The 21,579-nt window shown below is 34.2% G+C and overlaps 2 protein-coding genes across 7 annotated transcripts in view; one reads left to right on the top strand and one right to left on the bottom strand.

Moving 5' to 3' along the window:
- The window catches only part of Eip74EF (Ecdysone-induced protein E74), a 217,478-nt gene that overhangs the window by 51,395 nt on the left and 144,504 nt on the right, over window positions 1-21,579 (top strand). For 5 of the 6 annotated variants that reach the window (XM_076134091.1, XM_076134093.1, XM_076134087.1 and 2 more), the window contains exon 1: window positions 2,243-2,342. The gene's annotated coding sequence lies outside the window, so the exon portion shown is untranslated. Of the gene's footprint in view, window positions 1-2,242; window positions 2,343-21,579 lie in introns of those variants that run through there. The other variant, XM_076134105.1, reaches the window with a different exon arrangement.
- Window positions 248-21,579, bottom strand: part of Lsm11 (U6 snRNA-associated Sm-like protein LSm11) — a 39,035-nt gene continuing 17,703 nt past the window's right edge. Inside the window, exons 3-4 of the mRNA XM_076134121.1 lie at window positions 1,633-1,780; window positions 248-1,305 (exon numbers count right to left, since the gene is read on the bottom strand). Coding sequence (XP_075990236.1) covers window positions 1,148-1,305; window positions 1,633-1,780 — 306 coding nt within the window. The 3' untranslated portion in view covers window positions 248-1,147. The remainder of the gene's footprint in view (window positions 1,306-1,632; window positions 1,781-21,579) is intronic.

Below are 21,579 nucleotides of genomic sequence, written 5' to 3' on the forward strand. Positions count from 1 at the left end.
GTCTCAGTGCGTTTGCATACACGTCCTGTTTGTCACGCCTCGCTGACTCCTTGCCACTCATTAGCTCCTGGTTACAATGTATACTGTTATCTGATATCACGGGGAGCTTTTTTCTAAGAAGGGATAGATAGAAAAAAGTGTATAAGCTATTAAATATTTGACAGAAAAAAACATCAAATATTTTTTATGGTAATTTGGAAATGATTTGTTTGCTATTTGGATGAAATGAAAAATAAAATAGTTGTGATAGTAAAATACATTTTATTTACAGTATCCATATGTATAGTAAAAAAAAAACTTAAAAAACCGGTCTAATTAGTAAATAAAGTCTTTTCAATGGCAACAGTTCACATGAACGTATCATTTACAAAATCTGCCGCCTTCCCCAAAACATGCATTGTGTGAATTATTTTATTTTTTAAGCTGACAATACTGAGATATAAGAAACGCCTGGGAATGCCAGTGTGAAAATTTCATATTGTTTTTATACAAACTTTTTGGTAAAAAAATTATTCCGTTGTGGATTTTTCAATCCTTGCTCACTCATATTTTGAAACTAGCTATAGTTATAGCTATGTAGTTACATACTTAATGTTAGGTCATACATGATAGAGGGCAAGTCTATTGCCAATGCCATGATTAACATAATTATGTGAATGAAAACATCAATAACAAGATAAGCTTATCAATTAATAACTGTTCACACCGAATCACGTGTATATAGACTAATGATTTAGTTTAAGCACCGACTTTTCAATACTATTTTATAGTACACAAATAAATATAGCCCTATTTTAAATCTTAATTACATGATCGTTAATACTAACTTAAACTTATTGACTAACTTTACAAGCTGCGTATTTTTTATAGGCTAAAATACACGGCGAATTTCTACTTTAGAAAACACAACTCCCATACCCAGAATGACTCAAGTCGCTTTTACAAACATACAAACAACGGACAAACAGATCCAAAAACAATAATTTCTCATATAATAGTTAAGTTTGGGAATCGAACCCCGAACCATCCAATACGACGATTAACTACTACGACAACGACAAAACAAAAAAAATCTCACGACAAATCGCAGTCGCAAGTCGCTGACCATCGCAGCTGAGTACCAGGCGCCCAGAACATTCAAAGAGATTCATCGTTCAACCACATTGACTAACACTATGTGTTCACCTCTCACCATCATTTGAGAAACATGTCTCGAGCACTCCCATATACCGTTCCCTAAAGGCGTTTCAACTATCTCAGGTACTTTGGATATTTTTGCTGCAGTACCTTTTTCGACGGGTGTACCTGAACAAATGTTTTTTAAACGTATAGTATTTTATACACATTCACGATGCTATATTGTTAGTTTGGGTTTAGGATAAGTCTGGTTAAGTTAACTATTTTTGCTTTTCCTGTAAAAATTATTCCACTATTGAGTTACGGTCCGGACAACTTTTACTGTATTTATAACGAGCCGTTTTATTTTTAACTACAAATATTATTTTCAAAAACTTTACGCAGATGCAATGCCTGATTTTCCAATTTTATCAACAATATTAAAAAAATATTATACCGATCCTCAAAAGATTCATATACATTCATAGTTAGTAAAATTAATAAATATTTCCTCACCTAAACAAGGAGGTATTTTCCTCTTCTTCACTCCCTTCCTCTTCCAGATTTCGATGACGTCAGTGAGGGCCATATTCCATTGCTTATCAAATGCAACCACTGTGGCATGGAGGACTCCCCTCACGCCCGTGTCTTTGCGCGTTACTATCTAGGAATAACATATTAAACATTAGCATTTCGTATGTTATAATTAAAATGCTAGTTCGTAAGGAATAGGGTTTGTTACGTGTGATAGGGGGTCTATTGCCATTTAAACGATGTTCCTCTTGACTGCTTTATGTAAATTGTTGTAACTGTTTCTTAATAGATATCTATTCTAATATTAGTAACAAAAGTAACTATACATATGTATCTGCTAGTTTATTACAAATAAACGTAAAATCCATACTTCAAAAAAGCAGGGTGACCGGCCATGAACATAGACTACTTTTCAGAAAAATCAAATTAGGAGTAGAGAAGCGGGAAAAAGCATCTTACTAAAATATCTTTGGCTTGATGGAAGAATAGAACCTAGATCCTTACAATTATTCGCATAAAGTTTAAACAATAGTGCAATTAATTTAAAAAACGTCTAGAGAGAGTTTCCCTGTGTTAATGTTGTGGTTTTGTTTCAGAACGTAACAGTGCAGTGCATGACGCGGAGAGGATCCCGGTCGGATGTGTTCACATCTGCCTTCAAACAAAGCAGTATACCTGCCAGCGTCTCAATGGTAAGTCACAAACCTTACGGCCAGTTTCTTCATACATATTTGAAGTAACAGCTAAAGCTATTTACTTCTATTTAAATTTGGGGAAGAAAGAAATTTGACTGTCATTTTTAAGGTACCTCTTTGGCTGTAACTTTTTATGAAGAAACTGGCTTTAGAAACGCAAATTTTAAGACAGCTTTTATTGGACTTCGGTACTGGTCTTCTGAAGTAATGAAAGAAGGACAACAAATGTTGACTCTGTCGTGCCGGCTTCATGTAAAAATCACGGGCTAACGGGTGAACTAACAAAATTCTACAGCAACTAGTATTATAGCTGAAGTCATTCTTTATTTCTTTGAACACTAATTTTGGAAACTACTGCTCTAGTTCCGAAAGTACTTTAACTAATAGAAGGTAGCGTTTTTCCTCTTTGTTGTTGAGCAGGACAATGCCTGATATTGAACTGCTAAGATTTGTCATATATGTGATGTGTTTTGGATGACATCATATCATAAAATCTTCTTATTTATAGGCCCTTAATTGGTCACACATGTACCAAAAACTGATTCACATAACCTTGCTCATCACTTCCGATCATAGGGCTCTACTTCCGCCAACTCGAATCGAATTCACATCCATATATAGCTCCAGATATAAGTCGATCGTATTTGTTAGTAAGATAGTCACATATGGAGTAGAGGCTAATGTCTGCGTCAGCACTATCATTTATAGATTAGGAATCACATCTCCTTATTATGCTATCGTTGGCTTCTTGCCAAACTTTACAGAATTTTCTACGAGACTGGTATGCTACAATCTTTTTTGTCTCACTTTTTTATGCGAGTTTTTCTGTAGTTGCATGAACGTAGGTGCAACTCGCGAGCTCAGATATCAAACAATAATAGAAATTGATTTCGTACTTGCCAAATATTTGTTTAAAAGAAACACTATAAATTATATTGTATGCATACTTGACATTGAAGATATGACTCGTACGTGTAGAAATGTATCATAAAGTCGAAATATCTCATTTTATGAGCATCCGTGATAGATTTGATCTAATTCGCAGCTTATTCTAAGACCGCAAATTTCACCGCACACATGAAAATGTTGTCGGCACATTAGCCAATCGACAAGGGCGCCAATATAGACACATTTAAGTGGCATAATTCAATCAGTTGGAAACAAACAACGTTCTGGTTGGCGGAAGGCGGAGCGACCTCGACGGGGGCCGATTTAATTCGTAAGTACCGCACCAAGGTCCAACCACTCTGACGCTCGGTGTATGGAAACTTTTAAATTTTTCCTCCTCTGCGGTTTTTGGTGTTTCAAAGGATCCATGGCAAGGTGAAGGAGAGACGCGAGGAGACTCGCAACATGACGAACAAAGATGTTTCAATTCCAGGAAAGATATCCATCAAGGCATTATTTTGACACAAATGGTGATTTCATTTAATTACCCTTGACAGCCAAATGGTACGTAAAAGGTTATTGAAATATTCAAAACAAGACAAAATAGCATCTAGTCTCCATACGGTTGGAAGGAAGCCAGGTGAAACCGCGAGCCAGACAGAATGCACTCCGTAACAGTATAACGATCACGATCCGCTCACGGCGCAGTCACAGCGTAAATATTTTTATAAGTGGAAATATACCTACTAACAGTCGACCGACGAAAATAGACCATGTTTTTATTGGAACACTTTTTGTTCCGTCCAAAACTACGGGAATTACAAAGGACGGTAAAAACTTGAGGTTTTAATGAAGTCATTACTCTTGCAGCAGACATAGCACGAAAAAGGTCCAGAATAAAACATGTATCAGTGTTTATTACACGTCACCATATCTTAAAAGCCATGAAATGTATATGGAATATTCCCTTCAGGTCACGAAGGTCGGCTTTAATGCAAAAATATAAAGGGCACGAACTTTAATGCGCTAAAGCCATTAAGTATATCCATTGCGGCTTGTTCAGCGGCCATTCGTTGGGGCTGCACCAAATAAGGGCAATGTAAATAAAACTGTGCGATTCTGTGACAGCTAGAAGGTGTCTTCCGGGTTGAAAGTTGCTTTTGGCTCAAGGTCTACGTCTGAACGTCAGAGGGCACTGCTCGGCATGTGCTTACGTCACTCGCTCGCCGCTTTAGCGACCTTATGTTGCTTTAATAGTGTGTTTCAGTGTGAAGTGGTTAAGAATTAACGGGCAGAAATTTTATTCGACACAAAATCACGAATTTCTTCAGCAAATTTGAAGAGGACCTCAATATTCTCAAGAAAATACTAATTTAATTAGTGTTTTCCCAAAGGTAGACTAACAATCAGTTAAATTCTGTCAATGAATTAATTATTATTCAATCTGTCTCCCATATATTCTATTTTCACTTGTTACTGTTACTTACAATCTTAAACAGTACGTACATAAAAATTAATGTGTTTTGTATACACACTGATATAAGGGGACAGGTGCAACGTCGCGTGCGCTATACCCGATGTTCTTACACCTGCCAATATACCATACATATGTATTTACTACTACACAATACTACTTTACGCAAAAACTGTGAGACTGATTTGGATGGGAATCACACAGTTGGAAAGCTTATATTTTGAAGAACTTTTTGTTGTTTGGGTGGATATTACTTCAGTGGTTTAAAAAGACTTGAAGTAAGAAAAAGGTCAAGTTACACGTTTATATAATTATATCATATTATTGCAGAAACTTATTTATTATAAAGCTCAATCATTCTTTAGATAACCTTTAGATTATTGCTTTTAAATACACTAGAAGGCTATTATATCGACTGTCTCTTTTTTTCTACAATCTTTATTATAAGCAAGAATGAGACGGGATATAATGAACTTAGTACAAATAAGTAATAAAAATCTTAAGAAGCGTATTACGTTTTAAAGAAGCCAACATATTTATTTACAATCAAAGGTTCTGGACTTCTAAAAATGAAGTATTTGAACCATAAACTAACGAAGAAATTATATAAAAATATCAAAAGTTAGTCAGTTAAAAAATTGAGGTCCACAAACGTTTCCAGTTGAATCCTACTTTTAAGTAGTACCAATGAAATGTGGAAGCGGGCCCGGAAAATCATTGGCTGCAATTTAGCAATCATGGCTGACGAGTGCAATTGCATGACGCCTTGGACGTGACACTGGCAATGGACTGACCTCAAATCAATTATGCAATCAAAACAACTGGACTGGAGCAAAGGCCGTACGAGAAGAACAACGAAAAGGCACGAAAGATCACGAACGGCTTTCGAAGAGACTCTCGGTTTTGAGGAATAGTGCATAAAAAAAAGATTTTGGACTTACTTACCAGTTAAATTAAAAAGTTGCTAAATGATCCTTTTCTTACCAAAAATCATTACTTAAACTTATAATAATATAAAGAGAAATAAGTTTGTTAATGCCTTTCTACGACTATTTTCGGAAGAAAATTATTTGAACCCCCACAACTCCTTTGGGTCTTTATCCATAAATTGCAGGCTTGTGACTAAAGACAAGTGATTAAAGGCAGAGTAAGTAATAGCTTTGTAGCCTTCTAAAGAAGATCTTAAAATAAAGTTGATTCAGCACTAAAGGACGCTTCGTCCACTTTGTATGATGTGTAGTTTCCAGTGACGCTGGGATTATCCGTAGTGCAGGAAATAAAACGGAACTTATATTTGATTGAATAAAATATATGTCATACATTAAAGAACGGGAGAAAGTAAATTATTGTTTTTTAATGAACTGAATAAATAAAAGACAAAATGACTTTAGTATGATACAAATATAAAAACAACTCTAAAATTCGTTGGTAACAACAGGATCTAACCGTAACAACAAAAATAGTCAACAATAACAACAAAAGACTCCACAAAAATACTGAAAGACATATTCAATATATTGCATAAACTCATAACTTCAACCAGTTGCAGCAAGCAATTTACCAATCACAAATAGCAATTGCATCAAGTGCAGGTGAAGCCCACACACTGGCCAGGCATTTGATTGGATCTCCTGATGCTTGAGCCGATAACCTGGACTGTACCACATGGACAATGCTAGGAAATTCCTCCTTTTAGAATGTTCTCCCGCTATTCGGTATGTGCCGTGATATCCAGTTGCTATGCCATAATGAAATCTGATGGCTGGGATATGCAAGATTGTTGAATTATGCAAGGTATAGATGATGAGATGCTTTAGCTTTAAGTATAGATATTATAGTGAGAGTGGAAAGAGGCCAAAACCAGAGAACTAAAAGATAATGTGGTAGGAGCGGTTGGCTATTCGAATGTTGTTGACAAAGATGAAAGGATTTTTACTCCTTTACGCAGAAGATTCATAAATAGATCGTATTATAATGCCTGCATTCCATCTACACTGTTTTACAATGAAATAGATCATATAATCCAGTTGAGGACGCAATGAAACCAAAATATTTTGGCAAGAGGAAACCGTTTACATTTTACTGCATTTCCCAAGTTCCGTTTACCATCCAGGAAGAGATACTATGGAATAACACAGTCAGGGCCGAAGACATTTGGCTCGTTCTACCGAAGGCGAAGGGCACTGGGCACTGCTATTGCCCAGAATTACGCAATCGTCTATTTTCATACGATGCGTGTATAAGAATCTACCAGCAGATGTGTCGTGTTACGGTGGAATTCTGATGATAATTGAGCCTTTATTTATGAGGACCTTTACGTCTTCATAATTATAGCATTAGTGTTAAAATGTTATTTAAAATAGTGTTTAAATATAACAGTTGGTGTCACTCTCGGTGTGAGTTTATGACTGATGACTAAATGGTTTCTGGTATGTTAATGGAAATTTCTTTTTCATTAGCACGTGTTCAGATTGGTGGAGCCGTCGTACTTCATATATAAAATTATAAAGGTTCAGATGTTACTGGACAAAGACAAATAAAAATCGGAAGGCAAAAAAATATAGGGCCCATTAATTATATTTACTGTATTTTTTTATGTTACTGTCTGTTGTATTAGTTTTCCCCGTAGGTAGTTTTTTAATTAATTCAAATTGCAATTGGCGCCACCTGATGTGCGTTTAATTGGTGATGCAAATGGAAAACATTTGTGTATAAATATAGTAACTATTACGACATGAATCATTAGACTGTCTAAGGCTTTAAAAATGTCTGTTTCTAATCGAATTCTTAAATAATAGTCGTATTTTATCTTAACATCTGCGTCCTGACTGAGAACTAATGGCAGGTATTAGCACTTTGGAAAATTTTATTGAATATATAAAATCAATTTTATAAAAATAAAATAAACGCATTTATTTTTATAAATAAAAATACATTGTATTTTCCGTTAGACTAACTGTACTGTAACTTAAAAGATAAACCGAGCAATCAATATAAAATAAATGTTCGAAAGCAAAAAAATATCAAAGGATTAAAAAATTGCTTTTCCAATGGTACAATGTATAAAAAAATCGCCTGCAATAACCCCTCATCATCAAAATTAATGCCAACAAACAGTTACAAAAACGAAAACTATAATAAGCCTATCTCTTACTGCCGTTAGATTATCGAGACAAGTATACAGCCTATCTATCTAACAAGATGATCGAAACAATCATTACCACGGAAACTCGAAAGGAATAGTGAATTCGTAAGTGTAAGGTCATCGTAAGGTCGATGATAATCAGGGATGTTCTATTGGGTAACGTTATTCGTAATTATGTATTATCGTGTAATTATACATACATGAATGTACGTAGGTCATGTTGTGCAATGTTATGCTCTGTGGATCGGAATCGAGTTAACTTGGTTTATTTATGATTCATTGTTGAAGCTTATGAGATGATTTTATTGTTTTAGATCAATTTTTGTGATGTGTTTTGGAGTGTAAATAAAGTATTGCAATCATTATTCACTGAATTAAATGCAGCTGTTTATTTTTTAGTACTGTACAAAATTTTCAGTTATAAATCATTCAAACCGAAGTATTATATTTTAAGCCATGTGCGGGTTGGAAACTTTGTATTGCGTTAAGAAATATATTAAACAATTTAATGTGGCTAATCTAAAGTCAATGGTATTACTTAATACTTATTAAATATTTAATGCCCCTATACATCTAGTGGTCCTAGCACAGCTAGTACTCCTAGCACTACAGCACTACTAGTGAAAGTGCACAAAATATGCAGCGCACACCTCACACGCACGTTTCTCTCACATATGTAATGCTCATCTCATTTCTAATCATGTTTCAAATAACTATGCTTCAAGCACTAAGTTTTTAACATTAATAATTAAGAAATTAAAGGTTTTCAAAGGCAAAGAAAAACGGACTTGTTGGCTTAGATTTGCCTGTAAAATAGCTAAAAAAGATAAACTTAAAAGACTTATAGAAACGGATTATTTCAACATGGTTGCTTAGCAGTCGAAAAAATACGATTTTAAAATATATTTTTGGACATACTTTATTTAATAATGTCTTATTGGCGGAATTGGGCATAAAGCTAAAATTGCCACAAATATAAACAAAAAAAGAAGATTCATGAAAGGTTTAGGCTGAAAATAGCTTCTAAGAAAAAATCTAAGGTAGCCAGATTTTATCGATAACTGAAATTTTGCAACACCCACAATGTCGAACTACCTCGTTAATCAGGGTTAGAAAGAATCACCTCACGTTATAATGATCATAACACCATAACCAAACAAACCTGACCTTGTGGGAACATCCTTGACTGCGGACCGAGGCCGATATTCGCTAAGTTCACTGGCGTTTGGTTTGCATATGTTTATATAGGTCATGTTAAGGAATATAATTAGAATATTATAAAAATACTTCTCTACTGCCTTTTTTAATGTAAGCTATAAAATAAAGCACTGTGTAGATAGAGTAATTCGTAGGAAAGGTTTGTGTGTATAATTTATTATGATTTTCTCTACACGTTTAATGGAATATGATGTTTGTCAAACTTACATTATTCTCTAAGGTGGTCGAACCAGTTCTGATAAAAAAAAATATTTTCATGCTGTAAACTACTACGAACCTTATACTTGACTTCATAATATGGCAAAGTATGAATCATCATCATTCCTATGCTAGTACTGAAAGTAAAATCGCAAAGATACCTCAATCTATTTCCAATAAAAACGTAGCGTAACATGACTCTTATTCATATTAAAATAGGTCATCGTAGAGGCTAATATAAATATCACAATAACACTGGACAAAAGGTCATTCTCATATTTGTCGATATCCTTACAAACATGCAGATTTATTTGGTGTTAAGGGCCATTAAGTTTGAATGTCGATTTCTGTTTAAATTTGAATAAATAAATACAACCTTGTTTATGTTCAAAACCGTCACAAGGAACTAACGTAAATAAAAGCATATTTAAATATAACCGTCCCACGTGAATTTTACGAAAAAATCTCATGTAAAATTGTCACGGGGAAGTAATGGCCGACCTTGAATGGGCTCCAAATATTCCGCCATATTACTAATTGTGACCGTTGACCGCTAGAGAAAGTAAACAGAGGCGACGTGCGGCCTTGGCGAGGCCGTCTCGTGGAAACACAACACCAAATATAGACTTTATATCGACACTGATTAAATCCAAAATCGTGTGTCACCGTATTCTGTATTTGGAAAAAAAAATGTCAAGGTAATGTAAAGTGCACTTTATTACAGGTGGGTAAGGTGTATATTAGTCTGTGAAGTGCAATAGCAGGCTCTAGTGAAAGTGAATGTTGACGCTATACACGGAAGCGTATCGCGGTAGCTAAGGTGAAGGTATGATAATGTGATTAGTTTTACTCGCATGTCTCGTTCAGGTAATACTGGATAATAAAACTGTTTTTAGCGCGAGTAGGTTGTGTTCGCGTTTTGACAGCTCACGAGTTGTAAGAAAGTGGTTGTGCGAGTACATACACCGTGCAGCATCAGTCTGTCTTGCCACGGAGGAATGTTACTTCGTTATTTATAGGGATTACGACTTCAAGGCGAACGACGAATAGCAGTTTTTTTTCTGATCAGAATATCAAAAACTATACGGAATTTAAAATAAAATCATTTATTTCATTCAACTTTCACTGCGAAACATCGTGAGCATGCAAACAGCCTGTTAACATAAAGGTCTGTGCCGACTAGACAATGTGTGAGATTAAAATCAAGTTTTTTATGAGTGATACAGAAAGATACGTAACGGATATCCCCTTTACAAGGTCAGTGTCAAAGTCAGGCCGCGAATATTAGATCGTTGTTACTACATCTAATGAACCGGACACGGTGACGTAACGTAAAAAACTGAATTGTTTGAAAGCGCTCGTAAAGTCGAGGTGTGAACAGGTTTGATACAATTCGTTGAAATATCAATGAGCGTAGGTTTCAGCTGTAAAGTTATGTGCGCACTGACGTGTAACACGAAAACATCTCACTCAAACAGAATTTCTTCCGCATTCGCTATACGTCAGATTTACTACGCATTAAATAAATACCTAAATAACGAAATAGGTGACAATAATAACTCATACATAATATCTCGCCGTTTTACCATAGGGGTAGGCAGAGACTAAAGAATGCCATTTGGTACGATCCTTACAAAGTTGCCTCATTCACATTCAAAACAACTCATATTCACGAAAAAAAATACTTCTGCTTAAAGGTAGATTAAGTACGCGATTTTCTATAATCTTAGGCAAGCAATACTCACGTCACAATCCTACATACAGTAATAGATTGGTCATCAACGCAACATTACACATGTGTTACATAACAACGCAAATATTCGTAACACTTCCTTTTGATCTGTGCACAAAAGATACGCACTACGCACTACGCCCTTGCGACACCGTTCGCGAAATCTGTGTCAACGTCATGCGTATTATGCGTGTGTATTAAAAAACAGTGCGAATTACTAGCGTTCCAAGGGTTCCGTACTGTCCATATTCATTTAAAAATTTAAAATTAACTGTCTTCATATTGTCGCTATCAATAAAGAGTAAAAGAAAAAAAAACACATTTGTTGTATTGAAGCCCCCCTTAAATATATAAATGCAAAAATAACTGTCTACCTCTTGTCGCTATCATTATAGAGCAAAATAAAAAAAAAATACAGCCGAATTGAGAACCAACTCCTTTTCTAGAAGTCGGTTAAAAACACGTTTGTTGTATAGGAGCAGTTTTCCATATTTATGTTACTCTGTTTTTTAGTATTTTTTGTTATAACGGCAACAGAAATACATCATCTGTAAAAAAATCAACTGTCTTACTACCACGGGTCATGAGATACAGCCTGGTAACTGACAGACAGACATACATACAAACAACGAAGTCTCGGTAAGGTCCCGGTTTACAAGATACAGTCCAATCACAGACAGCAAAGTCTCATAAATAGGGTACCGTTTTAACCCTTTGAGTACAGAACTCAAAAAACTAGAAAACTAACCTAACATAATCCGTCAGTCGCGAAAGTGGCGGCACGGTGTTGCGCAAACGTTCCAGATTCACTCTCGATTTCGGCAGCCACGGTCACGGACACCTGACGCGGCTTTGTTAGAGCGCCACTTTGTCTTGTGACGTCAGTGCAGTCGACAACTGCCTTTATGTTAGACATGGTGTGGCATTTTTGAAAAATGTTAAGTTTTTTTTTTGTTCTTTGTATTGGTTTTATTTTTAATGTGTGTTTATTTTACTACTGGGATTAGTTCTCAGCTGTTTTTTTATAGAGGTGATGTCTTACATAGATAATTGTACGTACGACACATTTGTAAAGATTGGTAATTAAATAAATTTTACATAATGCTACACCATCATCAAAGTTTAGTGTTATAAGAAAACATAAATAGCTCCATCTTAAGATTACTTACTAAATTAAAAACTACTTAATAAAGAAGCCCGATAATTTAAAAACTAGAGCAAATAAAATTATTTCTTTTTGAAGCACGGTCTTCCGCTCTTCTTGTCAGGAGACCTTCGGAGTTAAAAAATAAAACAATAGTCGGCCAGTCTGCGGCAAACTGTGAGCACTCAGCCAAAAGGCTTCACGTGACGATTTCTTTAACGTTCACGCTTGACAAGTCTGCGTGATACAAAAACACAAACACCGTTTAAAAGTTAACTTTTAATTTTACTTTTTAGACCGTTTAAATACTTTTTTAAGGCACCGTAGTTGACTAACTCCATTTTTCCCTCATTAATTTTTTTCCCAATTTATAACGGTATAATTTGGATTTTTATTATCTTTTCCTATCTGTAACATATAAATATTTCTAAACGTCATTAACTTTAAGTTAGTACATTCTTTTACTCTTAAAAAAATTGCTCTGTATTGCTTCATCCGGAAATCGAATTACATACACTGCATCTAACACCAAGTCACTGAACACCAACAAACTTATTATATAACAATAAATAACAGAACAAAAGAAAAAACAAACTTCAATATAAAACACCGAAAAAAAAACAGCCTTGTCCATTGTAACGCTAGGAAGGAAAATGCAGCCGGAAACTCAATCCATGCATAAAGATGGCTTCGAAAAAACTACGGAATCAAACCTGCGACCTTCTGCGTCACGATTCAAGGCCCGCCCTTTATCTACTGATAAAAAAAACTTACAAACAGACTGATAAGTCGTCAAGGTCTCGGCCCTAGTGGGTAAAGGTCGACACTATTTGTTTTCGTTTGATGTTAATGCCTTTTGGGGTTTTTTCCGTATGTTGCACGTGTATGGATTCGCTACTGTCTGGTTTCAGTCTATGCCCGGTATATTTGAATGAGCAGGAGTGTGTTCTAAGTCTGGGTATTTACATACTCGTACATACATACATTAAATCGCGTCTTTTTCAAGAGATCAAAAACCATGATTTCTATCTAGTCTCCGTCTATATTGTATAATATGTATGTTTCAGGGATTTCTTTGAACCTTACTTTAATTTTAAATCAGATGTCTATGTGTCATCAATTTAAAAATATTTAGGCGGCAAGAGAATGAACCAACAAAAGACGCCCAGTTGAAAAAATAAAAAAAAATGCTTTAAATTTTGTATTTCTTGGTTATGGTTTTATTAATTGTTACCTCATATATACAAGTATTATTAAATAAGTCCTAACTTTAAACTAAATTCTCGTTTACTTCTTAAGGCCGTGTTATAGGCCAGCACACGCAAATATTTTCGCTAATCAAATAGATGTTCAGTGTCAAAACATATTATTATGCAACATATTTGTACACCTTCACAAGTTATAACAACTCATAACTGTGCTGCGGTAACTGAATTAACACTTTGAAATGTGCAAAAATGCGGTATAACTATATTTAGACTGTATGTATAATAAGAATAACAACATGTGTATGTTTTTGTAAACCTACTCATTTTTCTTATTTAAGTCGCATTCAAATGAAACTTAAGTCTGTCATCATTCAGAAGAAGAAAAGTTTAGCAATTTTTTTATGACTAGTACTAAAAGCATCATGTTGGATACGACAGTATGATCGTTCAAGATATTTTAAAATGAACCTTTCGTTTAATAAAGGGATACAGTTAAAACTTCTTCAGATGTACATACCTTGTTCATGCCTTCTTCTTACAAGCAGAAAGCAGAGAACGCCGCAAAGGTACGGTAAACTTCTCCACTTTAAGGGAAAACTTAAATTACCTTTCAACATCAAAACAAAAATACTACCTCGAATTCATTTAACTGCACCACGGTCACAAAAATCAATTCCTCTAAATAACTGTACAAAATTCGTCACACGTTCAAAATAAACCATAAAAATGTATATTTCGAAAATTTTCCAAAATAACTCATATCCGTATGTCCTTGTATTTAACACGAGTACTAATTAATTAATACTATGATCACGAGAAACGTCCCGATATAGGAAGTAGTTATATAATTAATAATCACTGCAACAATTAATTGGTACACGACTAGAGGCTTAGCCTTTCTAAACATTGTTTTAGAATTGAGGGTAGTCAGAAAAAGGTTTTTAAAAGTATTCAAATTCAAATTCAAATTCAAAATATCCTTTATTTCGTAAACTTTTTACAAAGTATTTGAAATAGTCACGTATTTGTATTTCTTTTGTCCGTTTCGGAAAAGCTGGTTGCTCGTGAGAAGAAACGGCAAGAAACTCACGGCTTGCTCTTTTAAAATGTCAATTTGCTTGATACAAGATGATTTGATGATTTACTGTGTACACTCAAAAAAAAGCTGTAAATAAATCTAATTTAAAATTTAAGCTAATAAAAATTGTAATAATCTTCAAAAGGAAACTTATTGGTAGGACACAGTAAAACATTGTACATTAAAACATTAGTACATTATTTGAAACAGACTTGGTAGAAGCAGCACAGTCCCAAGCTTTATTATCGTCCAAATAATCTTTAACAGTATAATAGCCTTTTAAACATAAGTTGCGTTTAATAACTAATTTAAATTTATTGAAGCTTAAATTTTTGATTTCACTAGGGATTTTATTGTAGAATCGCACACATTGACCTCTGAAGGATTTGTTTATTTTTTGGAGCCTAGTGGCTGGAATAACAAGTTTATTTTTGTTTCGTGTATTAATGCTATGTATATCGCTCTTTTTCTTGAAATGTGTTATATTTTTGTGTACATAAATTAGGTTTTCATATATATATTGACCTGCCACCGTCAATATATTTATCTCCTTAAATTTTTCCCTTAGTGAATGTCTACTGCCTAAGTTATAAATTGCACGAATAGCCCTCTTCTGCAGCACAAAGATGGTTTGGATGTCGGCAGCATTACCCCAGAGCAAAATTCCATAAGACATGACACTATGGAAGTAACTGAAGTAGACTAACCTAGCTGTTTCAATGTCAGTGAGTTGGCGAATTTTTCTGACCGCAAAGGCTGCAGAACTAAGTCTATTCGACAATTGTGATATATGTGGACCCCACTGTAACTTCGAATCTATTGTAATGCCTAGAAATTTGGCTGTGTCCACAAGGTCCAGCTCATCTTCCTTAATCTTTATCAAAGTTTTCACTGGTTTGACATTAGGTGTTACAAATTTTATGCATTTAGTTTTTTGCTCGTTTAATAGCAGATTGTTAACATCAAACCAATGTACCACTTTAGAGATAGCATTATTCACATCGTCAAGATTAGTTTGATGTCGTTTAAGTTTAAATAAAAGTGATGTATCATCAGCGAATAATACTATCTCGTGACTATTTTTAACAAGATGAGGTAGGTCATTAATGTAGATTAAAAATAAAAAAGGGCCAAGTATTGAACCTTGTGGCACACCCATTTTAACCACCGACCCAGCAGATCGTACACCGTTTACGTCGACTTTCTGAATCCTATTATTCAAATAGGAGATAAGAAGATTCAGAGCCGCATTTTGTACACCGTAGTGATGTAGCTTCCTGATTAATGTTTCATGCGGGACGCAGTCAAACGCCTTGGATAAATCACAGAAGATGCCAAGAGCATCGTGTGAGTCCTCCCAGGCATCAAAAATATGGTTTACAAGCTCAACACCAGCATCGATAGTGGAGCGACCCCTTGTAAAACCAAATTGTTTGCTATGTAATAATTTATTTTTACTAAAAAAACTAAGTAACTGATCTAATATTAATTTTTCAAAAATTTTACTGAATGTTGGCAGTACAGAAATAGGTCTAAAGTTAGTGGGGTCAGATGTACTGCCTGATTTGAAGAGTGGTATTACTTTACTATCTTTCATTCGATCAGGAAACACACCACCACTTACACATTCGTTAAATATTACAGCTAATTGGGGTGCAACTAAGTCAATAATAGTTTTTGTAATAACTACTGAATTACCCCAAATGTCTACAGTATTTTTCACATTTATAGTATTAAAAGCTTTTATAATGTCTACATGCGAGACATAGTCAAACCTAAAAATTGCATTACAGATATTAACATTTTCTTTCAGAATTGATTCAGCAACAGTAGGTGACGAGTTCAAAGATTCGGTAGTCGAGACTGGAATGTCAGTGAAAAACTCCTCAAAAGCTGTGGCCACATCGGAATCCGTTGAGATGGTGTTGCCACCAACATTCAAGCTAAACTCACGATCATGGCCCTTTACATTTCCAGTCTCACTATTTATTACTCTCCAAGTCATTTTAATTTTGTCATTACTATTTTTAATCTTTGAACTCAAGTAACGAGACTTAGCTAATTTACAGACCTGTCTAAATAATTTTGCGTAATTTTTTACATATTCTTGAAAATGTTCACTTCTATTGTGATTCCTTTCCTCATACAGCTCGAAAAGTTTTCTCCTACTCTTATATATGCCTATAGTAGCCCATTCACTAAAGGTAGCGCTATCTTGGACCGTAACCGTTCTGGAAGTAAACACCGAGTCAAATTCAGTGCAAAATGTATTAAAAAAGTTATTGTACATATCATTAGGATTACTGTGCTTTTTTATAAGTGGTAAATTAGAAGCAAGTTTATTTTTAAAACTTTCAAAACGATTAGCGGTTTTGGGTACAATTGTAATTTTTCTTTTAGCCACATGTTTATTCTTATTTGTAAATGAAATAAATTGACCACAGTGATCCGAATCTAGTTGATTAATTACTCTCCTATCATTAACTATTATATCAGTGAAAATATTATCCAAACATGTGGCTGTAGTGGCAGTTATTCTTGTTGGCTCCAAAAACAAGTACTTCAGATTGTATGATTGAAAGAGAGCTTTAAATTTAATAGATAAACTAGATTCTTCTAATAAATTAATATTAAAATCACCCGAAATAATTACCTTTTTGTTCAACTTAGTTACTTTATTTAAAACATCTTCCATAATACTCTCAAAACTATCATACAATGCTGAAGGAGGCCTGTATACACTCAATACAATAAACTGTTCTACTTCTACACAAGCTATTTCGGCAGTCCGTTCAACAGAGAGAGAAACAATATCATGACGGTCCTTGTACTTTAACTGTTTATTAATTAATATGAGTGAACCACCATGTATGGAATGTTCCCTGCTGAATGAACTGCCAACCTGGTGATTATTGAAGTTGAACATGAATTGACTGCTTTTTAACCAGTGTTCAGTTATACAAAATATATCAATAGCATTGCATTGCATTCATAAACAACTCAATTTCCAGATCTTTGCCCATTATTCCTCTAATATTCTGGTGTACCAGGTTAATTACATTTTTAGGTTTCTTAATTAATTTAGCATGTATTTCAATTGAATGATTTATTTTGCAAGAGATTGCCTCTTTTGTCTTATAAATTAATTTAAATAACATAATGTCATATCACCATTAATGTCAAAATTATTAGGAATGTCAAGATTATTAGCCATATTACTGGCTAAGTTATTGGAAATGTCAATATTATGTTGCTCAATAGAAGCAACTTGTTTAGCCAAGTTCTTGGCTGTTATAGATATAAAATAGGATAGCGAAATTGCTATTTGTCTTTTACAATAATAAGAAAGATAATAACTATCTTTCGTCGTATATAAACAATTACTAACAATCCTGTTAGTGTCAATAAAATGAAATTTATTATAATTACATTTATTTAATTACAGTAAGGTACATACTCTGCTTCTGAATGTTGTTATAGTATAAATGAATACAGCTAGTTATGTCAGTGCACAGTCTATTTTATAAAGTCACACTTGGGCAGTAAGGTAAACCTGTAATTGCAAGAAGATTTGAGGAGATCTAGGCATGGAGTTAGCTTGATAGATAAATCAGAAATAAAAGAAAAAACTACTTTAAAGAAAGCCATAATATGTTTGGAAAATAAATTTCAAACGCCCAGCGTTTCATATTTCTAACTGTAAAAGAATTTCCCAAATTAGCTAAGTAGTTTTCGAGATTTGCACAAACTAAAATTATTTCGCATTATCGCGATTTCTACTCTGGTTTCAAGCCCATTGTAGTGGAATACCTAAAGATTTAGCAAGCTTACATAAGCAGAACCTTAACGTAACAGAACCATTAGGGCAAGCGATTTGCCTACGAAATAACTAGACAAAAGACAAATACTAGTTTCTTTTTAGTTTCACAAAACCATATGTCATATGTACCTACTTTCAATTTAATAAAGACACAACTTGCCTTAAACAAATTATGACATAGGACGTTTTTCCACTGAATATTGAACATTTTCTGAAGTACTGTACATTCAGTGGAAGAAAGGCATAAGAGGTTTATAGTTACCATAGTTTTACGCTATTTTTCTTTTTCAATACTTTGTGTAATCCAAAATGTTTTCTTTTACTCTAATTTATCATCAAACAGAATTTTCTGTACATTTATGTATGTCTTTATTTCTATGAAACCCATAAACTACTCCCTGAAAAATTGCCTTAAAAATGTTAACGCATATTTCAATTTAGTCCAAATTTTTTTTAAAATGAATGCAAATTCATCTTTTAGACATCAACTCCGCCCCTCGAACACAATGAGTAATGTTTTTAATGTTTCATAAGCAATTACACGTTGGCAACTAGAGCGACTCTGACGCACTTTCTAAACATTTTGTTGTAAAAGGACCGTTTTACATATGAATGTATTTAGATATTTGCTGCTAAAATACCTTGGAAGAACTCAGGCATCTTATGTAGCTGTGTGGAAGGTTCTGACTTTAAATGGTAGGCTTTCTAACATCTTGAGTATGACATGAAATAGACTATATTAAAACTCGTCCTTTAGTACAGAGCGTGAATGGATCAATTTATTTACTTTAAAAAAAAATCTTAAAATCATAAAGTAAGAAAGAAGAGAAATAAAACTGTAAAGAAGATAAATAATTAAATTAAATGTTTATAATTTTGTGTATAATGAGAGAAATAGGATTTTGTGAAGCGTTAAACTCTTAAATCGTCCGCACATAACTCAGTAACAAGTTTACCATAGTTTTTAATCGTAAAGACTCCTAAAACGTGTTAATAGGTCATATTATATACAAAACAATACTTAACCTTGTTAACCAATTAATAACAAATGCATCGCAATAACATTTTATGAAGATCAACAATCTTAATTAAAAGATCTGCAACTTTTTATTTTTATTAATTCTTCCGGTTTTTTGTTTTTATACAAAGGTCGGATGAACGCAACTGCGTCCTTGTCAATTCATGTTAATTTTTGGATATTAAAACCACTGACCTTAATATAAATTGATCAGATAATACTTTGATTTACCGTAAAAATATAAACTCCACGTGGAAACGTTTCCGCATACTTCAATTAACGTTGAATTTAATTAATTGAATAAAAATATATTGTTTGAACCTTGCATAGATATTAATTACTGCATCCTTAACCTTTATAAAGTATACCTAGATAGGAAAAACATAGTATTAAAACAAAAGAATTAAGCCCATATGAACCTGAAAAAACCTGAATTACAAGATGTATGTATGTGATTGAGGCAAGGAAAGTTTGTAAGGATCATAGTAAGTAGCCTTCTTTTGTCTCTGTCTACCCCTATGGAAAAAGGCGTCATTTTATGTACAGCCTTGCTCATAAGTATTAGGCACCCTATAATTTCGAATCTTATGAATAATTTGGTTGAAAAATTAAACTAATTTGGTAATAAATATTCATTTATTAATAAATAATTATAAAATATACTAATATTTTGTGTGTCTGCCCTTTGCTTTGATCACTGCAGCAATCCTGCTAGGCAGGCTACGTACAAGCTTCTTCAGCATTCATCTGCAGTGATGGCATCCCACTCTTCCATTAAAGCGTTTTTTAACGCCGATTTTGACGTTATGGTGTGCTCACGTATCTTGCGCTTTAATATACCCCAAAGTTGCTCAATGGGGTTGAGATCTGGAGACTGTGCCGGCCAATCTAGTAAGTCAATGTTGTTCTCTCGGAACCAACGCATTGTGACTGCCGATGTGTGACAGGGAGCATTATCCTGCTGGAATTTGACACCGTCTAAGTTTGTGTCGCCAAAAATGCGCGTCATAGAAGGCATCAACGCGCTTTCCAGTACATTTATGTACTTTTGGCTGTTCATGCGACCTTCACAAACGAACATTTCGCCCATTCCATCGGCAGACATGCAGCCCCAGATCATAATGCTCCCGCCTCCGTGTTTGACGGTAGGTACCACACAACATTTGTGGTATTCTTCACCGACACGCCGTCGCACAAAAACTACACCAGGCGTCCCAAAAATCTGAAAAATTACCGAAATAAACTTGATTTAAAATTTGTCATATTTTTTCTAAAATTAAACTGTTGAAAGCGAAATGGTTGTTGATATTTAACATTAATGATATAAAACTTACCTCAAAGTTAGATTCATCGGACCACACAACATTGGACCAATCTTCCTCAGTTAAATGTTGGTGTCTCAGAGCCCATTCTAAGCGGCTCTTTATGTTGCTGGCGGAGAGCAATGGCTTCTTCCTCGCTTTGCAGCCTTTTAAACCAGCTTTCGCAAGTCTTCTTCTTACTGTTGGAGCACTAATTGATCTTCCAATAGTCTCTGAAAGATCTGCAGCGAGCTCAGAAGAAGTTTTTTTGCGATTTCTGAGGGAATTACGAATAAGTAATCGGTCTTGTCGCGCTGTTGTCTTATAGTTTCTACCTGTTCTCGGTTTGTCCGCGTGAGATCCAGTCTCGGCAAACCTTTTGATAGCAGTTTGCACTGCACAGCGAGAACACTTCACCATTCTGGAAATCTCTATCTGAGACTTGCCTTGTTCATGTAGAGTTTGAATTTTTATCCGATTTTCCACACTCACTTGAGTTAATTTAGGCATTTCGTAAAAAAGACTGTATCTAATTTACAAATAAGTCGCAAATAATAGCCTCTTGACACTACGAGTAATGAAAGAAGACTGATTCAAAAAATAAAATTATTTGAAAAAATGACATAATTAACAAAATGTTGACCAGATGTTTTATGACACCTTAGAATTCGCAATTCTTTGTTTAAAATTTCCTATTGATAACGCCGCCTAGCATATTGATAAAAGGATTCGTCAATTTTTAAATACTGAATGAGTTGCACGTGTTTTATGGGGGTGCCTAATACTTATGAGCAAGGCTGTATGAATAAGACTACGGTTTAAAAAAATCCACGCAAGGTCACAAAACCTTATTTAAACTACATATACATAGATATATAATCAATATCATGTTCCATTGTTAATATTTACATACGTAACGATGACAAATAATCAGACCATAATTAATTTATATCAAAACCTTTTATAGGCCACTTTTAAGGTCAGACTAAAGGATAATATTTGTTATTATA

This window comes from Anticarsia gemmatalis, chromosome 2, assembly GCF_050436995.1.
Source record: "Anticarsia gemmatalis isolate Benzon Research Colony breed Stoneville strain chromosome 2, ilAntGemm2 primary, whole genome shotgun sequence".
NCBI classification, from domain to species: Eukaryota; Metazoa; Arthropoda; class Insecta; order Lepidoptera; family Erebidae; genus Anticarsia; species Anticarsia gemmatalis.